Consider the following 25,257-nt stretch of genomic DNA (forward strand, 5'->3'; position numbering starts at 1 on the left):
TTAACTATGCCCAGTGATCTTTTAAAGACAAATCAGATTAACATTCACCTGCTGAAAACCCTTCAGTGAATTTCTGTCTCTTCTAGAATAAAATCTACAGTCTTTATTGTAGCCTCCAATGCTCTATCTAGTCTGGCCCCTATCTATCTCTAACTGTATCTTTGATCAATCTCTATTTTAATCACTGTGTTCCAGGCATACTAACCATCTCACTATTCCTTAAATAGCATATTTCTGTCTGGAATAGTCAACTAACAGCAAAGAGGACAGTGTGGTTGGATAGGAATGAGAGAGGGAGGAAGAGGGCGATGAGGTTACAGAGGTAATTAGGGGAACGATTATATGGTCTTATAGGCCGTAGTAGTACTTTTAGATTTCTCTCTGAAAAAATAGAGCCATTTTAGGGTTTTGAGCAAAGGACTGGTATGTTCCACTTGCCATTTAAAAGGATCATTCTGGCTGTTGCATTAAGAATGACTATAGAGGCCAGGAGTGGTGGCTCACGCCTGTAATCCCAGCACTTTGGGAGGCCGAGGCGGGCAGATTACTTGAGGTCAGGAGTTCAAGACCAGCCTGGCCAACATGGTAAAACCCTGTTTCTACTAAAAATACAAAAATTAGCTGGGTGTGGTGGTGCCCACCTATAATCCCAGCTACTCCAGAGGCTGAGGCAGGAGAATTACTTGAACCAGGGAGGTGGAGGTTGCAGTGAACTGAGATCACGCCACTGTGCTCTAGCCTGGGTGACAGAGTCAGACTCCATCTTGAAAAAAGAAAAAAAGAATGACAATAGAGGGCAAAAACGGCAACAGGGAGCCTAATCAGGAGTTTGTTGGAATAACCCAGCGAGATGATTGCTTGGACCCAGGTGGTAATAATGAAAGAAGTATACAAATATATTTTAAAATATATATTAATGGTTGAAGGTCAAAGAAACAAGATTTTCTGCTAGACTGAATGTAGAGTATGAGAAAAAGATACCAAGGATTACTCCAAAGTTCTTAGTCTGATTAACAGAAGGATAGAATTTACATAAACTAAAATGAGGCAAACTGTGGCTAGAGTCAGAATGAATGGACAAATCAGGAGTTACGTTTTGGACATTTGTAAACTTAACCTGTTTGTTAGTTATCCAATTAGACTGATGAATGAAAAAAATTAGTATACAGCTTAGAGTTATCAGCACATCAATGGTATTTAATGCCGGGAGACTGGTTGAGATTACCAAGGAGAAGGTGTAGATAGAGAAGGAAAGAGCACCAAAGATGAAGCTGCCTCTTGATAAAAGGTCAAGGAAAAGAAGGCAGCAAAGGAGGTTGAGGAGGAGCCACCAGAGAGGTAAGAGGAAAAACTGAGATAATTATGCCCTAGAGGCTAAGTGAATCAAATATTCTAAAATGAGAGAATGACCAGTGGTGTCAAATATGGCAGATATATCAAGTAAGAAGAGGACTGAGAATGGATTGTTAAATTTTGCAATGTGGATATCACTGGTGAACTTTGTAAGGTCAATGTTGATGGGGAGGTAGAGGCAAAACCCTGTGTGGAGTAGACTTAAAAGAAAATTGTGGGACAGGAATTGGAGTTAGTGAATATAGACAACTTTTTCTTTTGAGGAGTTTTCCTGCAAAGAGATGAGGTGGTAGCTGTCAAGAAAAGCAGGATCAATTTTTTTTTAAGATGAGAGGTTTTAGGTAAAAAATTGATGATGTAGGAAAAAGAGGGAGACTTGGAGGAATTTCATTAATTAGGCAAAAGGGAATGGAAATTAGAACCCAGGTGGAGAGATTGGCAGACGTGCATCTCAGGTACTCGTCTGTAGCAACAGATGGGAAGGGAGAATATGTGAACACAGATGCTGATTCTTAACTAGGAAGCAAGATCAAAACAGCTAAAAGTGAGGATGAGGGATAAGGTATTGATCGGTCTGAAGGGAGAGAAGAATATGTGAAATGGTCATCTGGAAAAGGAATAGATCAGGGAAATGTAGTGTGTGATTGCTATGCTGAATTAATGGCCCATCTCGTATTCATGGCCATGAATTATGAGTGTGGTTCTCCAGCCGGTTCAACTGCATGGCTGAAGGTAAGGAGTAGGTGTAGAGTTGGCTTTAACCATGGCTGTGGTTTTGTGAAACAAATGTGATGAAAGTGTTAAGGAAGTTAAAGATACCTGCAAGAAAGCAATTATAGTCTTTGACCACATCTTAGTAGTAGACATTTACTGTAAATGTGGTATTGTTTGTATAGTTAAATTACCAATCATATTTTAAAGCATTATAAAAATAATCAACATAACTAATTAATGAAGGAAATAATTGAGGCTGAACTGAAAGTCACTACCATGTTTACTGATATTTCCTGCCTATTTCACCCTATTACCACCTTATGGCATCCATTTCTTTTTTGTTTCTACTAGATCATTTAATAAATTCGAGCACAAATATACTTGTCAGATTTTAGTTATATCTTGTAGTGGAGCAACTTTTGCTAAGTTAGCTGCTGTCGTAGTCCATTTTGTGTTGCTATGAAGGAATACCTGAGGCTGGGTCATTTATATAGGAAAAAGGTTTATTTGGCTCATAGTCCCAATGGCCAGGAAGTTCAAGAGTGGGTATCTGCATCTCGTGAGGCTCTCAGGCAGCTTCCACTCATGATGGAAGGTAAAAGGGAGCCTGCATTTGCACAGATCACATGGTAAGAGAAGAAGCAAGCCACAGGCAGAGGCGTCAGGCTATTTTCAATAACCAGCTTTCAGTGGAACTAATAGAGGGAAAACTTGCTCACCTCGGAGGCAGGGCATTATTCTATTCATGGAATTTACCCCTACTATCCAAACCTCCCATTAGACCCCACCTCCAACATTGGGGATGAAATTTCAACATGAGATTTGGAAGGAACAAACATCCAATCCAAAGCAGCTACCATTGCCATTTAACCTAAAGAAATGTCTTAAACATATTTGTTTATATTTTGTGCATTTAATTTTTTAACCTCTTTCTGCTGTTAGTCCCTGAAATATCCATAATATTATTTGTATGAACCCTTTAGGATATATATATATTTTTACCCTTGTCTTGGGAAGAGTGAGTGTTGTTGACATTATGTTAGGTAGCTCTAGGAATTAAGGAAAAATATTGTAGCTGGAAAATAGAGCTTATTTGAAGAAGCAAAGACCATAGGTCTTAAAAAATTGAAAAACATCACAGCCCCAAACTTATGCAGCCCCAAACAGCTTCTTCTTTACCTTGAGTTCCTATTAGTTATTGTCTAATTTTTGATTCCATCTTTCCAGATTTTACCAAAACATAGACTTATATTCACTGTTTTCATTCCTCAGCTATCTTTGACTACTTATTTGTGAGCAATTGTTAAAATTTGGCATTATTTTTATCAGTCCTGAAAATATTGTCTTTGGAGACCATGATTTGTGTCTTACTAATTGGTTTTTCTTCCTTCACTTGTCCTTTCAGACGTTGGTATTTTGCAGGCTTCTCTTCTTGGTTTACTCCTTTTCTTGCTCTAATTTTCAGTTTCCTAGTCTGTAAAATAAGATCATGATTGAACCTGCATTGTAGTGGTCTTTGAGGATTAAATGAAATTATTTCAGTGCTTAGTATAGTACCTAGAACATACTATTTAATGAATGGATGTTATCTTTTATTATTAATATTTTACTTTCATGGTGCTCCCCAAACCTGTATCTGTAATTTGCACTGGATCTAATATTAATATACAAAAATCAATAGTAATCTTGATATACTTGAAATAACCAGTTAGAAAATGTAATTTTAGAAGAGATTTCCATTCACATGGTCAAAAAAAAGTCTATGACACCTAGAATAAATTGAACAAAAGATGTGGGGGATCTTTATGGAGAAAATTATAAATATTTATTGTAGACAATAACAAAAGATATAAATAAATGAAGATATATGCCATGTTTATGAATGGGAAGAGTCAGTATCCTGAAGATAGCAGTTCCCTCCAAGTTGATCTATAAATTGTGTAATTTCATTCAAAATCTTAGAACAGATTTTCATGATGTTTAACAAACTTATGAAACAGCCAAGGGCCCAGAACAGTTAAGACAGTTTTGAAGAGGGAGAAAAAGATGTGGTGATAATAGGGTGAGACTTATTTTAAGGGATATCAAGCCTTTTCATAAATCTTTAGTAGGAAAAACTGTGGTATTAGCATGGGAGTAGGCAAGTATATCAGTGCAACAGTCTAGAGTGCTCAAGAGATGACCCACATATAATGAGAAGTTGGTGCCATTATAAATCAGTGGACAAGGGATAGATTGATTCGTCAATAAATTGTGTGAGATAATTTTATATGGAAAAATGTAAATTAACCTAAGTTTCTATCTAGGATTGTCCTTAGAGTTTCAGACTTACATAGAAACAATACATTTAAAACAGAACTGATTACAATTTTTTTTTTTTTTTTTTTTTTTGAGACAGAGTTTCACTCTGTTGCCCAAGCTGGAATACAGTGGTTGGTGTGATAATAACTCTCTATAACTTTGAACTCATGGGCTCAAGCCATCCACTTGCCTCAGCCTCCCAAGTAGCTAGGACTGCAGGCATGTACCACCATGTCCAGCTAATTTTTAAATTTTTTGTAAAGATAGGGTCTTGTTGTGTTGCCCAGTCTGGTCTCAAACTCCTGGCCTCAAGTGGTCCTTCTTCTTGACCTCCCAAAATGCTGGGATTACAGGCATAAGCCACCATGCTCAGCCTGTGCTGATTATAATTTACCGAAGTATTCCTTGTGTATTCAGTACATCTCTAGGAAAGAAATTTGGGAGCCAGTATTCTTTATTCTGCCCTCTTTATCCCCCTAATAGAATCCGCAAAAGATCTTGGAGGTTTTTCTAACATTTCTAAACATTTTCTTGAATTATTCCCCTTCTCTATTCCTACCATCACTCTTCTAGTTCTGACCTGGGCTGCTGCAAGAGTCCTGGAATATACTTTTCTACCTCAAATGTATCTTCCACGTAGGTTTCAGAACGAGTTATCTAAAAATATTAATCCATCCATCTCATGACTACTAAAGATATTTTAAAGTACTCCATTATTCCCAGAATCAAATTCAAGCTCCTTGACATAGTTTCCAAAGCATTTCAGTGATCTGTCTCCCAGCCCTCCTCCAGCCTTATATCCTGCCTCACCTTCTATTTACTGTGGGATTCTTGCTCTGTTGCTTTTACTCATTCTACCCCTCTGCGTTGAAATTCCAATTCTCCCTTTGCCCAGGTAATTTTTATTTGTCTTTTAACACTCAGCTCAGAGTTCTTTATATTATGCATACAAATTCTTTATCCAGATATATGATTTGCAAGTATTTTCTCATAGTATGTGGTTTGCATTTTCATTCTCTTTAACAATATCTTCGTATGAGCAATTTTTACTTCTGATGAAGTCCAGTATCAGTTGTTCTTTAATGTATTATGCTTTAGGTGTTAAGTCTAAGGAACTGTTCCCACACCTAAGGTCACAAATATTTCATTCTTTATTTGATTCTAGAAGTTTTATAGTTTTAGTTTTTATACTTAATTCTATGATCCATTTTGAGTTAATTTTTATGTTTGGTACAAGGTATGATCACAATTTGTTATTCTTTACATAGCTATACTTCCAGCATTATGCTAAAAATACTTTATTTCTTTAATTAATTGCTTTTGCACCTTTGTTGAAAATGTATTGAATATATATATATATTGCTGGGTCAATTTCAGCAGTTTGTTCTGTTCTATTCATCTATAAGCATACCTCAGAGATAATGTGGATTTGGTTCAGACCACCACAATGGAGTGAATATGGCTATATAGGGAGTCCCATGAATTTTTTGGTTTCCTGGTATATAAATGTTATGTTTATACTGTAGGCTACTAAGTGCAATAGCATTATGTCTAAAAAAAAAACTATGAACATATCAATTAAAAATACTTCATTGCTGAAAAATGCATGCTAACAATCATCTGAGCCTTCAGCAAGTCATAATCTTTTTGCTGATCTTACTTTGATGTTGCCGTCTGCTGATTGATCAAGGTTGTGGTTGCCGAAGGTTGAGGTGGCTGTGTCTATTTCTTTTTTTTTATTATTATTATACTTTAAGTTCTGGGATACGTGTGCAGAACGCACAGGTTTGTTACGTAGGTATACACTTGTCATGGTGGTTTGCTGCACACATCAACCCATCATCTACATTAGGTATTTCTCCCAATGCTATCCCTCCCTTAGCCCCCACCCCACAACATGCCCTGGTGTGTAATGTTTCCCTCCTTGTGTTCTCATTGTTCAACTCCCACTTATGAGTGAGAACATACAGTGTTTGGTTTTGTGTTCCTGTGTTAGTTTGCTGAGAATGATGGTTTCCAGCTTCATCCGTGTCCATGCAAAGGACATGAACTCATCCGTTTTTATGGCTGCATAGTATTCCATGGTATATATGTGCCACATTTTCTTAATTCAGTCTATCATTGATGGGCATTTGGCTTGGTTCCCTCCAAGTCTTTGCTATTGTGAATAGTGCTGAAATAAACATATGTGTGTATGTGTCTTTATAATAGAATGGTTTACAATCCTTTGGGTGTATATCCAGAAATGGGATTGCTGGGTCAAATGCTATTTCTGGTTCTAGATCTTTGAGGAATTACCACACTGTCTTCCACAAAGGTTGAACTAATTTACACTCCCACCAACAGTGTAAAAGCATTTCTATTTCTTCACATCCTCTCCAGCATCTGTTGTTTCCTGACTTTTTAATGATCGTCATTCTAACTGGCATGAGATGGTATCTCATTGTGGTTTTGATTTGCATTTCTCTAATGACCAGTGATGAGCTTTTTTCCTCATATGTTTGTTGGCTGCATAAATGTCTTCTTTTGAGAAGTGTCTGTTCATATACTTTGCCCACTTTTTGATGGGGCTGTTTGTTTTTTTCATGTAAATTTGTTTAAGTTCCTTGTAGATTCTGGATAGTAGCCCTTTGTCAGATGAATAGATAGCAAAAATTTTCTCCCAAATATAGGTTGCCTGTTCACTCTGATGATAATTTCTCTTTTGCTATGCAGAAGCTTTTTAGTTTAATTGGATCCCATTTGTCAATTTTGGCTTTTGTTGCCGTTGCTTTTGTTGTTTTAGTCAAGAGGTTTTTGCCTATGCCTATATCCTGAATGGTATTGCTGAGGTTTTCTTCTAGAGTTTTTATGGTTTTAGGTCTTATGTTTACGTCTTTATCCATCTTGAGTTAATTTTTGGATAAGATGAAAGGAAGGGGTCCAGTTTCTGTTTTCTGCATATGGCTAGCCAGTTTTCTCAACACCATTTATTAAATAGGGAATCCTTTCACCATTGCTTGTTTGTGTCAGGTTTGTTAAAGATCAGATGGTTGGAGATGTGTGTCGTTACTTCTGAGGCCTCTGTTATGTTCCATTGATCTATACTGTTTTAATTTGGAATATTTACAGAAATGATATCCATTTTAAATTACTGTTACAAGTAAAAAGTTTTGGAGAAACTTTGAACTGACTACCATTTAGCCATACTTTTGTTATTATAATAAAATTATTAGTACAGATTAATTACAAATGTTTTAGTGAAATTACCAGGAAATCCTATCAGGGTGAAACTTTATGAAGAAGTACAACTCTATATTTTATAATTTGTTTAAAAAATTAAAAAATTATATACCTAAAGCTTTCAAATTGAGTCTGAATTTTTAGTTTTTTGTAAAGCTATAAATATTTATTCTTTCCTACTAGGGAATTTAGGAAAATGTAAAGGCACAAGGATAATAGCAAGAATCTTTGGAAGAACAGATTTTATACAAAATATTTTAGCCCCTCAAATCCCAAAGGAACACAGATATTATTTTTGTGACTTTATTTGTTGTATAAAGACTTTGAATTAATTGCCACAACAATGACTTAGTAAAAGCGCTCTTATTCATGTTTCACTAAGAAGATGTATTTATGTAAAATCTTTATGTTTTATAAATAAATATTTATTCAGCATAGGTAAATATGGTACTTGAAAATCTGGGTACTTGGAAAGCTGGCATTTTTATTTTTAGAAATTGAGTGAGAAAAGGAATTAAAGGAAAGTTAAGACAAAAATAATTGGTCAGCTAATTGTTAAATAATTTGTTAAACTAGAGATAGAACAATTTAGCACTGCTTTTCACTTTGGAAAGACAGATAATAGAAAAAATACAGGGTTTTTGGAACTACAGTCACTTGGATTTGAATCCTGGCTTTGCCACTTGCTAACTTGTAAGGGCTTGTTACTTAAGCTTTCTGAGTCTTATTTTTCTCATTTATACACTGGATACATTTATTTTGTTTAGCACATGCAGAATTTATTAGCTGCTGAATTTCGGTCATTCCCAAACATTCATTGAGAAACTGCTAGTGAACAAGTAATGAAGATGAACTAAGCCCTGGCACTCTCCAACACATAGAGGTCAGCTAGATAGGAGAAAACCATCGAAGGAGACTGAGAAGGAGTAGCCAGTGAGGTAGGAAGAAAGGCAAGTAATGAAAACATTCCATAGTGTAGGATGTGACAAACTCTGTCAAATACTGTTTGGTAAGGTAAGGTGAGGGCTGAGAGTAATTAACCACTGGACTTAGCAACATGGAGGCAGTAAGGGATTTTAATGAGCAGCTTTGGTGGAATGAAAACCTAATTGGTTATGGGTTTAAAAGAGACTGTAGGAGAGGAAGCAAAAATGGAAAAGAAAGACATTTCTTTTGAGTTTTGTTGTGAAGGGAAGAGACCAATGGGAACTCTCAAAAGGGCATGTCCTTTCCAGTTTGCTACTCTGTCATGTTCTCTTGTCACACCACTTCTTCTTCATTCCTTCATTGATCATCTGCCAGGTCCCTGTAGGTATTTGAATTTTTATCTGTACTATAAAGGTTCTCTCGGACCATGCAATCAAAGCATCTGGTATAGGACTAAAAGGGGTAGTTGCTGTTGTTATTCATTAAAAATAATAATACATAATGGCAGCAATATGATAGAAAGGCACTTGATATCTTAGGAATAGAACACTTTTTATTCTAATGTCTTACCACTGGAAATGCTCAAGTATATACACTACTATTTGAATAATTCCTCATTGTCCTTGTGTTTAAAAAAATGCTCATCAATGTGGCATATTAACACATTCTATAATCTTTTCATTTTAAATTTAATGAAAAATAAATACAGTTAACCCATAAACAACACAGGTTTGAACTGCACGGGTCTACTTATATGTGAATTTTTTTCAATGGAAGAATTGAAAATACAGTATTTGCAGGATGTGAAACTCGCATCTACATAGATTTGACTTTTCCTATAAGCAGGTTCCACAGGGCTGACTGCGGACTTGAGCATGCATGGATTTGAGTACACACAGGGATTTGAGTACCAATCCCTTATATATACCAAGGGCTATTTGCATTGAGCCAGGCATTGTTTAAGGTGCTATGGGTCCTACAGAGCTATGCAACTTAGTTCCCGTTTTTTCAAATTTATAATTTGATGGAAGGCAAGTACCCAAATAACCATAACTTTGGGGGAGTAAAGGTTGCTGACAGGAGGCATCAGGAAATGCCTCCTAGTGGTAAGTGGTATTTGAGGTGGCTCTTTACACATTGGTAAGGTTCTTTGGAACTTGAGTCAGAGGGTTTTATAGGGAATAGTAGAAATAATAGCAGTGAAAGCTTAGGGGCAGAAAAGCATCTAAGTAATTAAAAGAACTGATTAGTATTACCATCTTTATGGCTAATTCAAATTGTTGGGTTGTCATTTTAGTGAACCACATCCACCGCGAATAACACAGCCTAAATCTGTTTATAAAACATGGATCATTTGATTTTATTTCATACTAGGCCTATAGTTAGTTTTAAGTAGCTGTAGTTCTCAGATTCCTGATATTAATCTCTCTTCCTATAAAATATCCTAGTTTTAAGTTTTATTTTACATATTTTAATGAAAAATTTAAAATTAAATTTGTGTCTAATTAACTAATGCTTTGGGGAGAATAAGAACTTTATAATGGTATTTCCAATATTCAAAATTTATTAAGTCTTTGTCCACTATATTCCTGGAACAAAATGACGCATATTCTCATTGCTTTGATTGATAATTCTTTATATGCTCTTCCGGTTATAAGTCTTGAAACAGGGTTAATCTAATCACTGTGTCTTTGTAAAACTCATTTTTAGAAAATCTGAAACAAAAAATTTGTATGAAACTCTAAAAGTAATTGCATGATCCTCCTCCCCCACAGAAATATCTTGTAAGTTCCAGCTAAGAGATCACATTTGTCAAAATCATTTCTCTCTGTTTTTAGGAAATGGAGTTGTTTTTTCCTTCAAGTGGAGGTTGTGGGCCGGCAAACACTGCTAAATTTACCAATTGTACCTGTTGCATTGTTAAACCCCATGCTGTCAGTGAAGGTAAGTGCTATGCTGAGTACACTATATTCAATACATTTTTTTAATAGGAGAGCAATGTTTATTTTCTTGATGTACTTTATGTATAGAAATTTAAGTATACTTTTAGTATTTCCATTTTTTTTCTTTGAAGGCACTTGAATAAAGGTGACAAAATATAAGGGAAAATCTGTCTAAATCTCTATTTGTCTTTTTCTTTGTGCATTTTTAGGAGGTGTTCTTTGAGTTGCCGATCATGCTCAGGCTCAGTCATACTGTTGCAGGTCTTGGTTAATTAACTTTTAGTCTACCTCCTCTCTTTCCAATCACCAACTGTGATTCACTTAATTTACCTAATTAGCACTCCTTTTTTTTTTTTTTTTTTTTTTTTTTTGAGACAGAGTCTCGTTCTGTTGTCAAAGCTGGAGTGCAGTGGCATGATATTGAGTTACTGAACCTAAGCCTCCCGAGTTGCTGGGACTACAGGCATATACCACCATAACGGGCTAAGTTTTCTATTTTTAGTAGAGACAAGGTTTCACCATGTTGGTAAGGCTGTTCTTGAACTCCTGACCTCAGATGATCCATGCACCTTGGCTCCCAAAATGCTGGGATTACAGGCATGAGCCACTGTGCCCAGCCAATAGCACTCCTGTTGTACAAATTAAAACAACATCTGCCATACCTCCAATATACCCTTCCTGAGAAAGCTAGAGAAATTTCCCTCAGTTCTTTGTATCTGAAACAGTTCTTTGACATATGTATGTAAATACATGTTTGCATATATACATATATAGAGAGAGATAGTTTGCAAGTTCTTTTCTTATTTTTGTCTCAATTTCTTTATTTGATTTATTTTAGTCTGGTGTATATATTTTTGTTAAGTATCTCAAATCTTTTTGGAAGTAAGATGGTATATGGTTAAAAAGATCACCCTTAAAAAACTAAAATATACTAAATAATATACAAAAGTGAATGGATTTAAAAATTTTATGTCTTCTAAGTATCAAAGTAATCCATGTATGTAGTAGAAAAATTGGAAAATAAAAAACCATTAAAAGCGGAGTAAAAAATTACTGAATTCCCATCACCTGAAGATAGTCATAGTTAATATTTTGATGCATTTCCTCTAAATCCTTTTTTTCTGCATTTGTATGTGCATGTGTGTACACTGATACACATGAATGTAATGATTGAGATGTAGGTCTATGGGCTGTTGTTTAAATACAATTTTTGTGAGCATATCTGGCTGCTGTTAAGTCCTCATTAATATTTTAATAGATTATGTAATATTTAACAGCAATTGTATAAATGTAGTATGGTATTTGGATACTTAGGTTGTTTTCAATGTTTTCATATTAAAATTAAAACTTTGAAGAATATCTTTATACATAAATATTTGATGATATCTCTAATCTTTTCCTCTGGCCAGCTTCCTAGAAATAGAATTACTTGTTGGAGGGATATGAGCCTTAGAGATCTTGCTGCATAATTAATACTTCTTTAATTATTTAGGAAGTATTTTAGTATATTGTAAATCCTTAGGACCATAATTATAAGGAACTAACATGCAGCATGGGTAACACACACTTACGGAGAACTAAGAACTTGTTTTATGAATCTGGGTGCACCTGTATTGGGTGCATATAGATTTAGGATAGTTGAATCCTAAATTTTTAGGATTTAAGAATTGATGAGGGGGATGGAGCAAGATGGCTGAATAGGAACAGCTCCAGTCTCCAGCTCCCAGTGCGAGCGACACAGAAGACGGGTGATTTCTGCATTTTCAGCTGAGGTACCGGGATCATCTCACTAGGGAGTGCCAGACAATCGGTGCTGGTCAGCTGCTGCAGCCCGACCAGCGAGAACTGAAGCAGGGCGAGGCATCGCCTCACCTGGGAAGCGCAAGGGGGAAGGGAATCCCTTTTCCTAGGCAGGGGAACTGAGACACACAACACCTGGAAAATCGGGTAACTCCTACCCCAATACTGCACTTCACCAAGGGTCTTAGCAAACGGCACACCAGGAGATTATATCCCACACCTGGCCAGGAGGGTCCCACGCCTGTGGAGCCTCCCTCATTGCTAGCACAGCAGTCTGCTACCTAAGGGCAAGGCAGCAGCAAGGCTGGGGGAGGGGCGCCCGCCATTGCTGAGGCTTAAGTAGGTAAACAAAGCCGCTGGGAAGCTCGAACTGGGTGGAGCCCACAGCAGCTCAAGGAGGCCTGCCTGTCTCTGTAGACTCCACCTCTGGGGACAGGGCACAGCTAAACAAACAAAAAAAAAGCAGCAGAAACCTCTGCAGACGCAAACGACCCTGTCTGACAGCTTTGAAGAGAGCAGTGGATCTCCCAACATGGAAGTTGAGATCTGAGAATGGACAGACTGCCTGCTCAAGTGGGTCCCTGACCCCTGAGTAGCCTAACTGGGAGACATCCCCCACTAGGGGCACCTCACACGGCGGGGTACACCCCTGAGATGAAGCTTCCAAAGCAAGAATCAGACAGGTAGACTCGCTGTTCAGCAATATTCTATCTTCTGCAGCTTCTGCTGCTGATACCCAGGCAAACAGGGTCTGGAGTGGACCTCAAGCAATCTCCAACAGACCTACAGCTGAGGGTCCTGACTGTTAGAAGGAAAACTATCAAACAGGAAGGACACCTACACCAAAACCCCATCAGTACGTCACCATCATCAAAGACCAAAGGCAGATAAAACGACAAAGATGGGGAAAAAGCAGGGCAGAAATGCTGGAAATTAAAAAAATAAGAGCGCATCTCCCCCTCCAAAGAAACGCAGCTCATTGCCAGCAGCGGATCAAAGCTGGATGGAGAATGACTTTGACGAGTTGAGAGAAGAAGGCTTCAGTCCATCAAACTTCTCAGAGCTAAAGAAGGAACTACGTAACCAGCGCAAAGAAACTAAAAATCTTGAAAAAAGAATGGAAGAATGTATAACTAGAATAATCAATGCAGAGAAGGCCACAAACGACCTGACAGAAATAAAATCCATGACATGAGAAATATGTGACAAATGCACAAGCTTCAGTAACCGACTCGAACAACTGGAAGAAAGAGTATCAGTGATTGAGGATCAAATGAATGAAATGAAGCAAGAAGAGAAGTCTAAAGAAAAAAGAGGAAAAAAATGAACAAAGCCTTCAAGAAGTATGGGATTATGTGAAAAGACCAAATCTACGTCTGATTGGGGTGCCTGAAAGTGAAGGGGAAAATGGAACCAAGTTGGAAAACACTCTGCAGGATATCATCCAGGAGAACTTTCCCAACCTAGTAAGGCAAGCCAACATTCAAATTCAGGAAATACAGAGAACGCCACAAAGATACTCCTTGAGAAGAACAACTCCAAGACACATAATTGTCAGATTCACCAAAGTTGAAATGAACAAAAAAACTGTTAAGGGCAGCCAGAAAGAAAGGTCAGGTTACCCACAAAGGGAAGCCCATCAGACTAACAGCAGATCTCTCGGCAGAAACTCTATAAGCCAGAAGAGAGTGGGGGCCAATAGTCAACATTCTTAAAGAAAAGAATTTTCAACCCAGAATTTCATATCCAGCCAAACTAAGTTTCATAAGTGAAGGAGAAATAAAATCCTTTATAGATAAGCAAATGCTGAGAGATTTTGTCACCACCAGGCCCTACTTACAAGAGACCCTGAAGGAAGCACTAAACATGGAAAGGAAAAACCAGTACCAGCCATTGCAAAAACATGCCAAAATGTAAAGACCATCGATGATAGGAAGAAACTGCATCAACTAACGAGGAAAATAACCAGTTAATATCATAATGACAGGATCAAGTTCACACATAACAATATTAACCTTAAATGTAAATGGACTAAATGGTCCAATTAAAAGACACAGACTGGCAAACTGGATAAAGAGTCAAGACCCATCAGTTTGCTGTACTCAGGAGACCCACCTCACATGCAGAGACACACATGGGCTCAAAATAAAGGGATGGAGGAAGATCTACCAAGCAAATGGAGAACAAAACAAAAGCAGGGGTTGCAATCCTAATCTCTGATCAAAGATCAAAGGAGACAAAGAAGGCCATTACATAATGGTAAAGGGATCAATTCAACAGGAAGAGCTAACTATCCTAAATATATATGCACCCAATACAGGAGCACCCAGATTCATAAAGCAAGTCCTTAGAGATTTACAAAGAGACTTAGACTCCCATACAATAATAATGGGAGACTCTAACAACCCACTGTCAACATTAGACAGATCAACGAGACAGAAAGTTAACAAGGATATCCAGGAATTGAACTCATATCTGCACCAAGCGGACGTAATAGACATCTACAGAACTCTCCACCCCAAATCAACAGAATATGCATTCTTCTCAGCACCACATCGCACTTATTCCAAAATTGACCACATAATTGGAAGTAACGTACTCCTCAGCAAATGTACAAGAACAGAAATTATAACAAACTGTCTCTCAGACCACAGTGCAATCAAACTAGAACTCAGGACTAAGAAACTCAATCAAAACCGCTCAACTACATGGAAACTGAACAACCTGCTCCTGAATGACTACTGGGTACATAACGAAATGAAGGCAGAAATAAAGATGTTCTTTGAAACCAATGAGAACAAAGATACAACATACCGGAATCTCTGGGACACATTTAAAGCAGTGTGTAGAGGGAAATTTATAGCACTAAATGCCCACAAGAGAAAGCAGGAAAGATCTAAAATTGACACTCTAACATCACAATTAAAAGAACTAGAGAAGCACGAGCAAACACATTCAAAAGCTAGCAGAAGGCAAGAAATAACTAAGATCAGAGCAGAACTGAAGGAGGAGATAGAGACACAAAAAACCCTCCAAAAAAAGCAATGAATCCAGGAACTTGTTTTTTGAAAAGATCAACAAAATTGATAGGCCACTAGCAAGACTAATAAAGAAGAAAAGAGAGAAGAATCAAATAGACGTGGTAAAAAATGATAAAGGGGATATCACCACCGACCCCACAGAAATACAAACTACCATCAGAGAATACTATAAACACCTCTACGCAAATAAACTAGAAAATCTAGAAGAAATGGATAATTTCCTGGACACTTACACTCTCCCAAGACTAAACCAGGAAGAAGTTGAATCCCTGAATAGACCAATAACAGGCTCTGAAATTGAGGCAATAATTAACAGCCTACCAACCAAAAAAAGTCCAGGACCAGATGGATTCACAGCCGAAGTTTACCAGAGGTACAAGAAAGAGCTGGTACCATTCCTTCTGAAACTATTCCAATCAATAGAAAAAGAGGGAATCCTCCCTAACTCATTTTATGAGGCCAACATCATCCTGATACCAAAGCCTGTCAGAGACACAACAAAAAAAGAGAATTTTAGACCAATATCTCTGATGAACATCGATGCAAAAATCCTCAATAAAATACTGGCAAACCACATCCATCAGCACATCAAAAAACTTATCCACCATGATCAAGCGGGCTTCATCCCTGGGATGCAAGGCTGGTTCAACATATGCAAATCAAAAAACGTAATCCAGCATATAAACAGAACCAAAGACAAAAACCACATGATTATCTCAATAGATGCAGAAAAGGCCTTTGACAAAATACAACAGCCCTTCATGCTAAAAACTCTCAATAAATTCGGTATTAATGGAACGTATCTCAAAATAATAAGAGCTATTTATGAGAAATCCACAGCCAATATCATACTGAATGGGCAAAAACTGGAAGCATTCCCTTTGAAAACTGGCACAAGACAGGGATGCCCTCTCTCACCACTCCTATGCAACATAGTGTTGGAAGTTCTGGCTAGGGCAATCAGGCAAGAGAAAGAAATCAAGGGTATTCAGTTAGGAAAAGAAGAAGTCAAATTGTCCCTGTTTGCAGATGACATGATTGTATATTTAGAAAACCCCATTGTCTCAGCCCAAAATCTCCTTAAGCTGATAAGCAACTTCAGCAAAGTCTCAGGATACAAAATTAATGAGCAAAAATCACAAGCATTCTTATACTCCAATAACAGACAAACAGAGAGCCAAATCAGGAATGAACTTCCATTCACAATTGCTTCAAAGAGAATAAAATACCTAGGAATCCAAGTTACAAGGGATGTAAAGGATCTCTTCAAGGAGAACTATAAACCACTGCTCAGTGAAATAAAAGAGGACATGAACAAATGGAAGAACATACTATGCTCATGGATAGGAAGAATCAATATCGTGAAAATGGCCATACTGCCCAAGGTAATTTACAGATTCAATGCCATCCCCATCAAGCTACCAATGAGTTTCTTCACAGAATTGGAAAAAACTGCTTTAAAGTTCATATGGAACCAAAAAAGAGCCTGCATTGCCAAGACAATCCTAAGCCGAAAGAACAAAGCTGGAGGCATCACGCTACCTGACTTCAAACTATACTACAAGGCTACAGTAACCAAAACAGCATGGTACTGGCACCAAAACAGAGATGTAGACCAATGGAACAGAACAGAGTCCTCAGAAATAATACCACACATCTACAGCCATCTGATCTTTGACAAAGCTGAGAAAAACAAGAAATGGGGAAAGGATTCTCTATTTAATAAATGGTGCTGCGAAAATTGGCTTGCCATAAGTAGAAAGCTGAAACTGGATCCTTTCCTTACTTCTTATACGAAAATTAATTCAAGATGGATTAGAGACTTAAATGTTAGACCTAATACCATAAAAACCCTAGAAGAAAACCTAGGTAATACCATTCAGGACATAGGCATGGGCAAGAACTCCATGTCTAAAACACCAAAAGCAATGGCAACAAAAGCCAAGATTGACAAATGGGATCTAATGAAACTAAAGAGCTTCTGCACAGCAAAAGAAACTACCATCAGAGTGAACAGGCAACCTGTAGAATGGGAGAAAATTTTTGCAATCTACTCATCTGACAAAGGGCTAATATCCAGAACCTACAAAGAACTCAAACAAATTTACAAGAAAAAAATGTACAACCCCATCAAAAAGTGGGCAAAGGGTATGAACAGACATTTCTCAAAAGAAGACATGCATACAGCCAACAGACATATGAAAAAATGCTCATCATCACTGGCCATCAGAGAAATGCAAATCAAAACCACAATGAGATACCATCTCACACCAGTTAGAATGGCAATCATTAAAAAGTCAGGAAACAACAGGTGCTGGAGAGGATGTGGAGAAATAGGAACACTTTTACAGTGTCGGTGGGATTGTAAACTAGTTCAACCATTATGGAAAACAGTATGGCAATTCCTCAAGGATCTAGAACTAGAAGTTCCATATGAGCCAACCATCCCATTACTGGATATATACCCAAAGGATTATAAATCATGCTGCTATAAAGACACATGCACACATATGTTCATTGCGGCACTATTCACAATAGCAAAGACTTGGAATCAACCCAAATGTCCATCAGTGACAGACTGGATTAAGAAAATGTGGCACATATACACCATAGAATACTATGCAGCCATAAAAAAGGATGAGTTTATGTCCTTTCTAGGGACATGGATGCAGCTGGAAACCATCATTCTCAGCAAACTATCGCAAGAACAGAAAACCAAACACTGCATGTTCTCACTCATAGGTGGGAACTGAATAATGAGATCAATTGGACTCGGGAAGGGGAACATCACACACCGGGGCCTATTATGGGGAGGGGGAAGAGAGGAGGGATTGCATTGGGAGTTATACCTGATGTAAATGACGAGTTGATGGGTGCAGCACACCAACATGGCACAAGTACACATATGTAACAAACCTGCACGTTATGCACATGTGCCCTAGAACTTAAAGTATAATTAACAAAAAAAAAAAAAAAAAAAATTGTTGAATTGGACCCTTTACCATTATGTAATGCCATTCTCCGGCTTTAAAAATGTATTTGGCTTAAAGATTGTTTGGTCTGAAATTAGGCTTGCAACTCCTGCTTTTTTCTGTTTTCCGTTTGCTGGGTAGATTTGTCTCTATTTCTGTTTTGAGCCTATGGGTGCCATTGTATGTGAGATGGGTCACCTGAAGACAGCATACCATGTATCTTGCATCTTTATCCAGCTTCCTACTCCATGCCTTTTAATCGGGGCATGTAGCCCATTTATGTTCAAAGTTAGTATTGATATTTGTGAATTTGATCCTGTCATTGTGTTGTTAGCTGGTAATTATGTAGACTTCTTTGTGTCGTTGCTTCATAGCATCACTTGTCTGTGTACTTAAGTGTGTTTTGTAGTGGCTGGTAATGGTCTTCCCTTTCCATATCTAGTGCTCCTCTCAGGAGGTCTTGTAAGGCAGGTCTAGTGTTAATGAATTCCCTCAGCATTTTCTTGTCTGAAAGCATCTTATTTTTCCTTTGGTTTTGAAGCTTAGTTTGACTGGATATGAAATTTTTGGTTGGAATTCCTTTTCTTAAAGAATGTTGAATATAGGCCCTCAATCTCTTCTGGCTTGTAGGGTTTCTGCTGATTGGTCCAGTTATTTTGATGGGCTTCCCTTTTCAAGTGTCCTGTCCTTTCTCTCTAGCCGTTTTTAACATTTTTTTCTTTCGTTTTGAACTTGGAAAATCTGATGATTATGTGTCTTGGGGGTGATCTTGAAGTATCTTGTGGTGGTTCTCTGCATTTCCTGAATTTGAGTGTTGGCCTCTCTAGCTAGGTTGAGGAAATTCTCATGGATGATATCCTGAAATATGTTTTTCAACTTGTTTTCTTTCTTCCATTTCTTTCGGGTACGCCAGAGAGTCATAGATTTGGTCTTTTACATAATTCCATATTTCTCAGAGGTTTTGTTCATTCCTTTTTGTTCTGTTTTCTTCCTGTCTGACTGTATGATTTCAGAAGGCCAGTCTTCAATTTCTGAGATTATTTTCTCCACTTGATCTATTCTGCTGTTAATATCTGCCGTTGCATTATGCAATTCTTGTAGTGTGTTTTTCAGCTCTGTCAGATTGGTTGCATTATTTTCTATATGAGCTATTTTGACTTTCATCTCCTGTATTGTTTTATTGTGATTCTTAGCTTCCTTGGATTGGGTTTCAACATTTTTCTGAATCTTGATGATCTTCATTCCTATCCACATTCTGAATTCTATTTCTGTCATTTCAGCCATCTCAGCCCAGTTAAGAACTTTTAACTGGAAGAACTAGTGTGGTTGTTTAGAAGAAAGAAGGCACTCCAGCTTTTTCCATTGTAAGAGTTCTTGTACTGGTTCTTTCTGATTTGTGTGGGCTGATATTCCTTCAGTTTTTGAAGTTGCTGTCTTCTGGATGGATTGTTTTTCTTTTGTTTTTTATTTGATGCCCTTGGGGGTTTGATTGTGGTATAGGGTGGGTTTGGTTGTCTGGCTTCAATTCCAGTCTGCTCCTGGGTCTTGCAGGAGGCCCCTCTGATTACTGCCTTTGTGTCTGCATTTCTTTTGTTGGTTGTTATGGTCCAAGGGGCTCCCTCAGACTAGGGCTGCAGTTGAGTGACAAGCCCTATCATAGCCAAGGTGCCCTAATCTACTATCTATGTGCTTCCTGGGGGGACATGGGAGTTTCCTCTGCAAAACATCTGAGTGGCTCGCTGCCTCAATCTGGAAGTATGTTGGGGCATTGTGGGGAGGCCAGGTTGATTCTCTCATTGTCAGTCTTGCATGCATCCCTGTGGTAAGGGTGAGTCCCCCTGGGGGCTGTCACTCACTCACCCTTTCCCATGTTGAAGAGGTTCTCCTGGCTCTGCACTGAGCCCAGACATACTGGTGCCCAGCTTTGCCCCTCTCTGTTCTCTGTGTTCCCCTGCTGCCTTGATGTATCTCATCATGGTTTCTCAGATGATCAGCGTGCAGAACCCATGTTCACCAGCACTTTTGTTTTCTCCCCATGGGAGTGGCACACATGAACTACTTCCAGTCTACCGTCTTAGCCCTGCCCCCAGATATCCAGTCTAAAACTTAGTTTCTTTAAAACAATGATTTATCTCATCATTAAGACATAGAGGCTAAAAAGAACAAGGGAAAAATTGATGTATTATTTTTCACAATTCTGTGGGTTATCAATTGATGATTCTTCTGTGCTATGCCTTAAGTCATTCATGTGGCTTCATTCGTCTGGAAACTGTACAGGAGCTGGAGGGTACAAGACTGAATCTCATTCTCAAAAGACTCTTTCCATGTGGCCTCTCATCATTCAGTAGTATAGCCTGAGCTTCTTTACTGAATGGTTTCTGGCTTCTCAGAGTAACATTCCAAGATAATCCTCAATGAATAAGTGCTCATCATGTCTCTGTTTGCATCACAGCTAAAGAAAGTCACATGGCCAGGTCCAGAGTCAGTATAGGAGGAGACTCTACAAGTGCATGAATACCAGAAATTATGGTTCACTGGGCCACCACTGTATCATTCTGCCTCAAGTGGTATAAGGCATCTTAAGTCCTTCACATGGTTGGGATGTGAGACTAGAACCTGAACCAGTAGTATTGTGACACTAAGATGCTAGATAGTGCTTCTCAAACTTTAGTGTGCAACAGAACCACTTGGGCAGACTGTTTAAAATTCTTATTCATGGACCCTAATTTTAGAATCTTTTTTCAGTATATCTGGAGAAAAGCCTAAGAATATGCATTTTTAAAAGAATCCCTGGGTCTACCTGATAAACACCCAGTACAAGAGCCACTTATGAGAAATTGTGGGCAGGGAACATCTTGCATTTCCTCTGGTAATCTGCCATCATCAGAGTCAAGCCTTATAAAAGTTGATACGTGATTGAAGATTCCTAGTTTGTTCACTATGGCAGGTCAATAGCAACCAAGGAGGTGGTTAGGAAAGAGTCACCTTTTGATTTTCAGTTGTTCTTGTAACTCAGGTCCCTGTGCTGGATTTTAGGTTGGTGAGAATTTTTTGGAGTAATGGAAAATGTTGAGTAATTGGGACACTCTGCTTTACACAAGTAACTTCTCTAATGCACGTTTACTTCTTTACAGCAGTTGTTTAATGAAAATAACAGTAAATCTTGATCTGTTGCTAGAAAGTGCTTAGAATGATCTCTCTCTAGTGAGACTGGAATGAAACCCAGTTTCATGGAAAGAAATAGCACTGGCAAAAATGTAACATGGGGTTTTCTCAAAAGTCATAGCACAGTTTTAAGCTTTAATAACTTCAGAACTATAAATACCACAAACAATAAATATAACTTATAAGCTTAATTATTTAAATTTCTTTATACCTTTTCAGTTTTTTATTTTGAATAATATTTAATTTCAGTGTTTTGTTTCAGTAAACATTTGTAAAAGAAATTTAGATAATTCCTATTTTTCACTTTTTTTTTTTCTATTTTAAGATTTAGAGTCACCATTTAGAGAATGATGTTATTGAGGCAACCTGACACACATGCCTTTGGAATATTCATTTGTTGACCCAGTAGGTTCTATGTATGCACAGAGACTTCTAGGAGGAACAACATTAATGTAAGCTTTATGTAAAATTTTGATGACAGTGCCACTCCTCTTGCCTATTTTTCATTCACTTGTCTGTTAGAGGACCATGTCATTTTAGAACTCATGATAACTAATGCTGAGCATAGCTACACATGATCTAGACCTGAGGAAAACATATCTTAAAGAGTTTGTAGCAAAGATAGAATGTGCCCACTCCTTTGCTTTGAAGGATCCTCTGGTACTGGTTTTCTGTGTCTCCTCCTAACCCTTTCCTCTGAAGATTAAGCATCTGTGTAATTACACAATGACAAAAGGAAGAGAAGAGTTTCTTCCTCCCATGCTGTGGTTCTGCTCTTCAGGCTTTTTTTTTCTCTTCTACCCAGGAGCTGGGCCAGTCTTTATGAATCTGTGATCTGGGATTCAGGACACATGATGTTACTTTATCAGGATATGTTTTAAAACATGAAAACCCAAAGTAGCACGATCTCATTTTATAAGACTTTAAAAGATGATTCAAGTTACATGGCAGATTATAAATGCTGAAATTCTGACAACATAATTATAATTGATTCTTAGGAGGAAGAAAGAGAGAAAATTTCTAAAGAAAAGGTGGTATCTTTCAGAAAGGTCTGTGAAAAGCTTGGGTTTCCAAATAATAAGTTAAAACATGGGAGAAGTTGACATGAAAAATGTTGAAGGGACATGGTCAGTGTAATTGATTTTTGAATGGATTAATAAATGGTACCCTTCTTTGCTTTTCTATATATTCACATATCTTACTTACTCTAGAGAACCTATGGTTCAAAGTTCTAACTTATTTTAGCTATTAGTTCTTTTCTAACCTATCACCAACTTAACATCTACTACGTCTCTTTTGACACTTAATATACGTACTGTGACTTCTATGTGTGCAAAATAGGAAGTAAGTTACTCATCCCAGTTATTTCACCAGAGCAATTTCATGGTGGTTATTGAAGAACAGCCTTGTTATCAAAGGGAAGGATAATCTTAGGATAATGTTAAGGATTTCAATTTAAGTGGATTGGAAAGAACTAAAATGACTCTAGCGTGCTTAAAAATTACTCTTGAAATTGTGGTTACAGGTTGTGCCACAGACTTTCTTCTCTGTTTTTAAAAGTTATTCTTCAGAATATCCTGAATTTGAGGTCATAAAATCTTTAAGCCAAATCTTATTTAAGTATTGGGCTCAATCAGAATATGAAGTTTCGTATATGAAATGAAAGTTTCTTAAACGAAACAAGGTTTGGCTTTGCATCATAGATTTTTATTTAATCTGTTAATGTGATTCAAAACATGCACCTCAAATTATTTGATACAGAGGTGGGAAATGCTAAGTTTTATTCAGGAATTCATCTTAGTAGAAAAATTTAGAAATACAGACAAATGTCTATTTTAAAATCACTTACTCCTACCATCTAGAGATTCTGTTTACAATGTTGCATTTTCTTCCTTCTCTGTTAAACAGAAGGAAACACAACAAAATGAATGAATTTCATGGCAATGAACTTGAGCAAAACAAGAAAGACATGAAGCATATATTCTGTATTACTGTAATCACATAAAGTTCAAATATAGGCAAAAATCAACCATATATTTCAAGAATTCATATGTAGGTGGTAAACTGTAAAGAAAAGGTTATTCTAAACTCAGGTAGTTGTCTCCCCTAAGAGGAGAAAGGGTCATGATTGGGAGGCATATATAGAGGGCTTTAGGGGTGGGCTTTTGATGTGGGTGATGATAACCGCAGATGTTCACTTTAAAATTATTTAATCTGAGCATATCTGTTATATGTTTTACCATAAAAGTATAGTTTATATTTTACAATGTAAAATGTATTCAATATTTTATAATTTAAAATATAAAAATTTTCAAACTATATCACCTTTTCCATGTCCAAAGGAGTAGTTATTGTGATGCTTTGTTATCCTCAGAGACCTTACTCACAGTAATGGTTCTGAAACGTTAGTGTGCATCAGGGTCACTTGGATTAAATATAGATTCCTGGGCCCTAACTCCAAAGTATCTGATTTGGAATATCTGGTTTACAGCCCAAGAATTTGCATTGGTAACAAGTTCCCAGGTCATACTAAAGATATTTATGCATGGACCACACTTTGAGAACCACTAGATAGCAAAGCTATACCTATCTATAGAACCATGCTGGGAAATAGCAGAAGAAAATGGAGGCCCATATTCGGTGTATATAGTATATGTTTACAACGGAAAATGAGCAAGAATTATATGCTTTGTGACCCATGTTCTGGCATTAGTCTATTTTTAAGCCTATCTATGAATGGCAATATAAGCCTTGCCAGTGTTGAGGGAATCAGAGCCATTTAAAACAAAAGAAACAGTGTTCTTGTAATAGGATGCCTAAATTTGTGAATTTCCTTAACTATGACTTTGGAAAGTTAGAATAAGTAAAAATCAATGTCACCGTTTATTACAAAAATGTTGTGCAAAGGCTATCTTTAAAAATGAGAAGATGTGTGTGTGTGTCTGTGTGTGTGTGTATGTATTATTATTATTATTATTTTTTTTTTTTTTTTTGAGACAAGGTCTTACTCTGTCATCCAGGCTGAGTGCAGTGACCTGATCATAGCTCACTGCAACCTCAACTTCAACCTCCTGCAGTCAAGTGATCCTTCCACCTCAGCTTCCCAAGCAGAGCAGCTGGCACTACAGACAGGTGCCACAACACCTAGCTGATTTCTTATTTTTTGTAGAGATGGGGTCTCACTATGTTTCCCAGGCTGGCCGCAAACTCCTGGACTCAAAGAGTCCTCCTGACTTGGCCCCTCAAAGTGTTGGAATTACAAGTATGAGCCACTGTGCCAGACCTATATGTCTTTTTAAAATAGAAACAAGCAATAGAACTAATTATAGGTAAGGAACAACATTTATTTACTTTGTGTTGTTCATGTTAAAGTTAATGGATCCCTGGTTTTGAATTATCATTTCAGTCTTCTTTCATTGTGTTTGCTTAAGAAACTAAGAGATTTCCTCAGCAGAAACCTTTTAAGCCAGAAGGGATTGGAGTTCTATCTTATAGCCTTCTTAAAGAGAATAACTGTCAGTCAAGAATTTTGTATCGAGAACAAAACTAAGTTTCATAAATGAAGGAGAATTAAAGCCGTTTTCAGACAAACAAATGCTGAGAGAATTTGTTACTACTAGACCAGCCCTATTGAAAATGCTAAAAGGAGTTCTAAATCTTAAAACAAAAAGGCCATTATGTGACCAGAAAAGAACCTCTTGAAAGCATAAAACTCATGGGGCCTATAAAACAACAACAATAAAGAAAACAAAGTATCTGGGTAACAAGTAACAGTATAACTGGAACAGTGCCTCACATCTGAGTATTAACGTTGAATAT

General features: G+C 37.4%; 1 protein-coding gene across 3 annotated transcripts in view; it reads left to right on the forward strand.

The window, feature by feature from the left end:
* NME7 (NME/NM23 family member 7) overlaps positions 1–25,257 on the forward strand; it is a 218,374-nt gene that overhangs the window by 62,027 nt on the left and 131,090 nt on the right. For all 3 annotated transcript variants that reach the window (XM_050784788.1, XM_050784797.1, XM_050784787.1), the window contains exon 7: positions 10,356–10,461. In XM_050784788.1, coding sequence (XP_050640745.1) covers positions 10,356–10,461 — 106 coding nt within the window. The remainder of the gene's footprint in view (positions 1–10,355; positions 10,462–25,257) is intronic.

This window comes from Macaca thibetana, chromosome 1 (genome assembly GCF_024542745.1).
Source record: "Macaca thibetana thibetana isolate TM-01 chromosome 1, ASM2454274v1, whole genome shotgun sequence".
NCBI lineage: Eukaryota > Metazoa > Chordata > Mammalia > Primates > Cercopithecidae > Macaca > Macaca thibetana.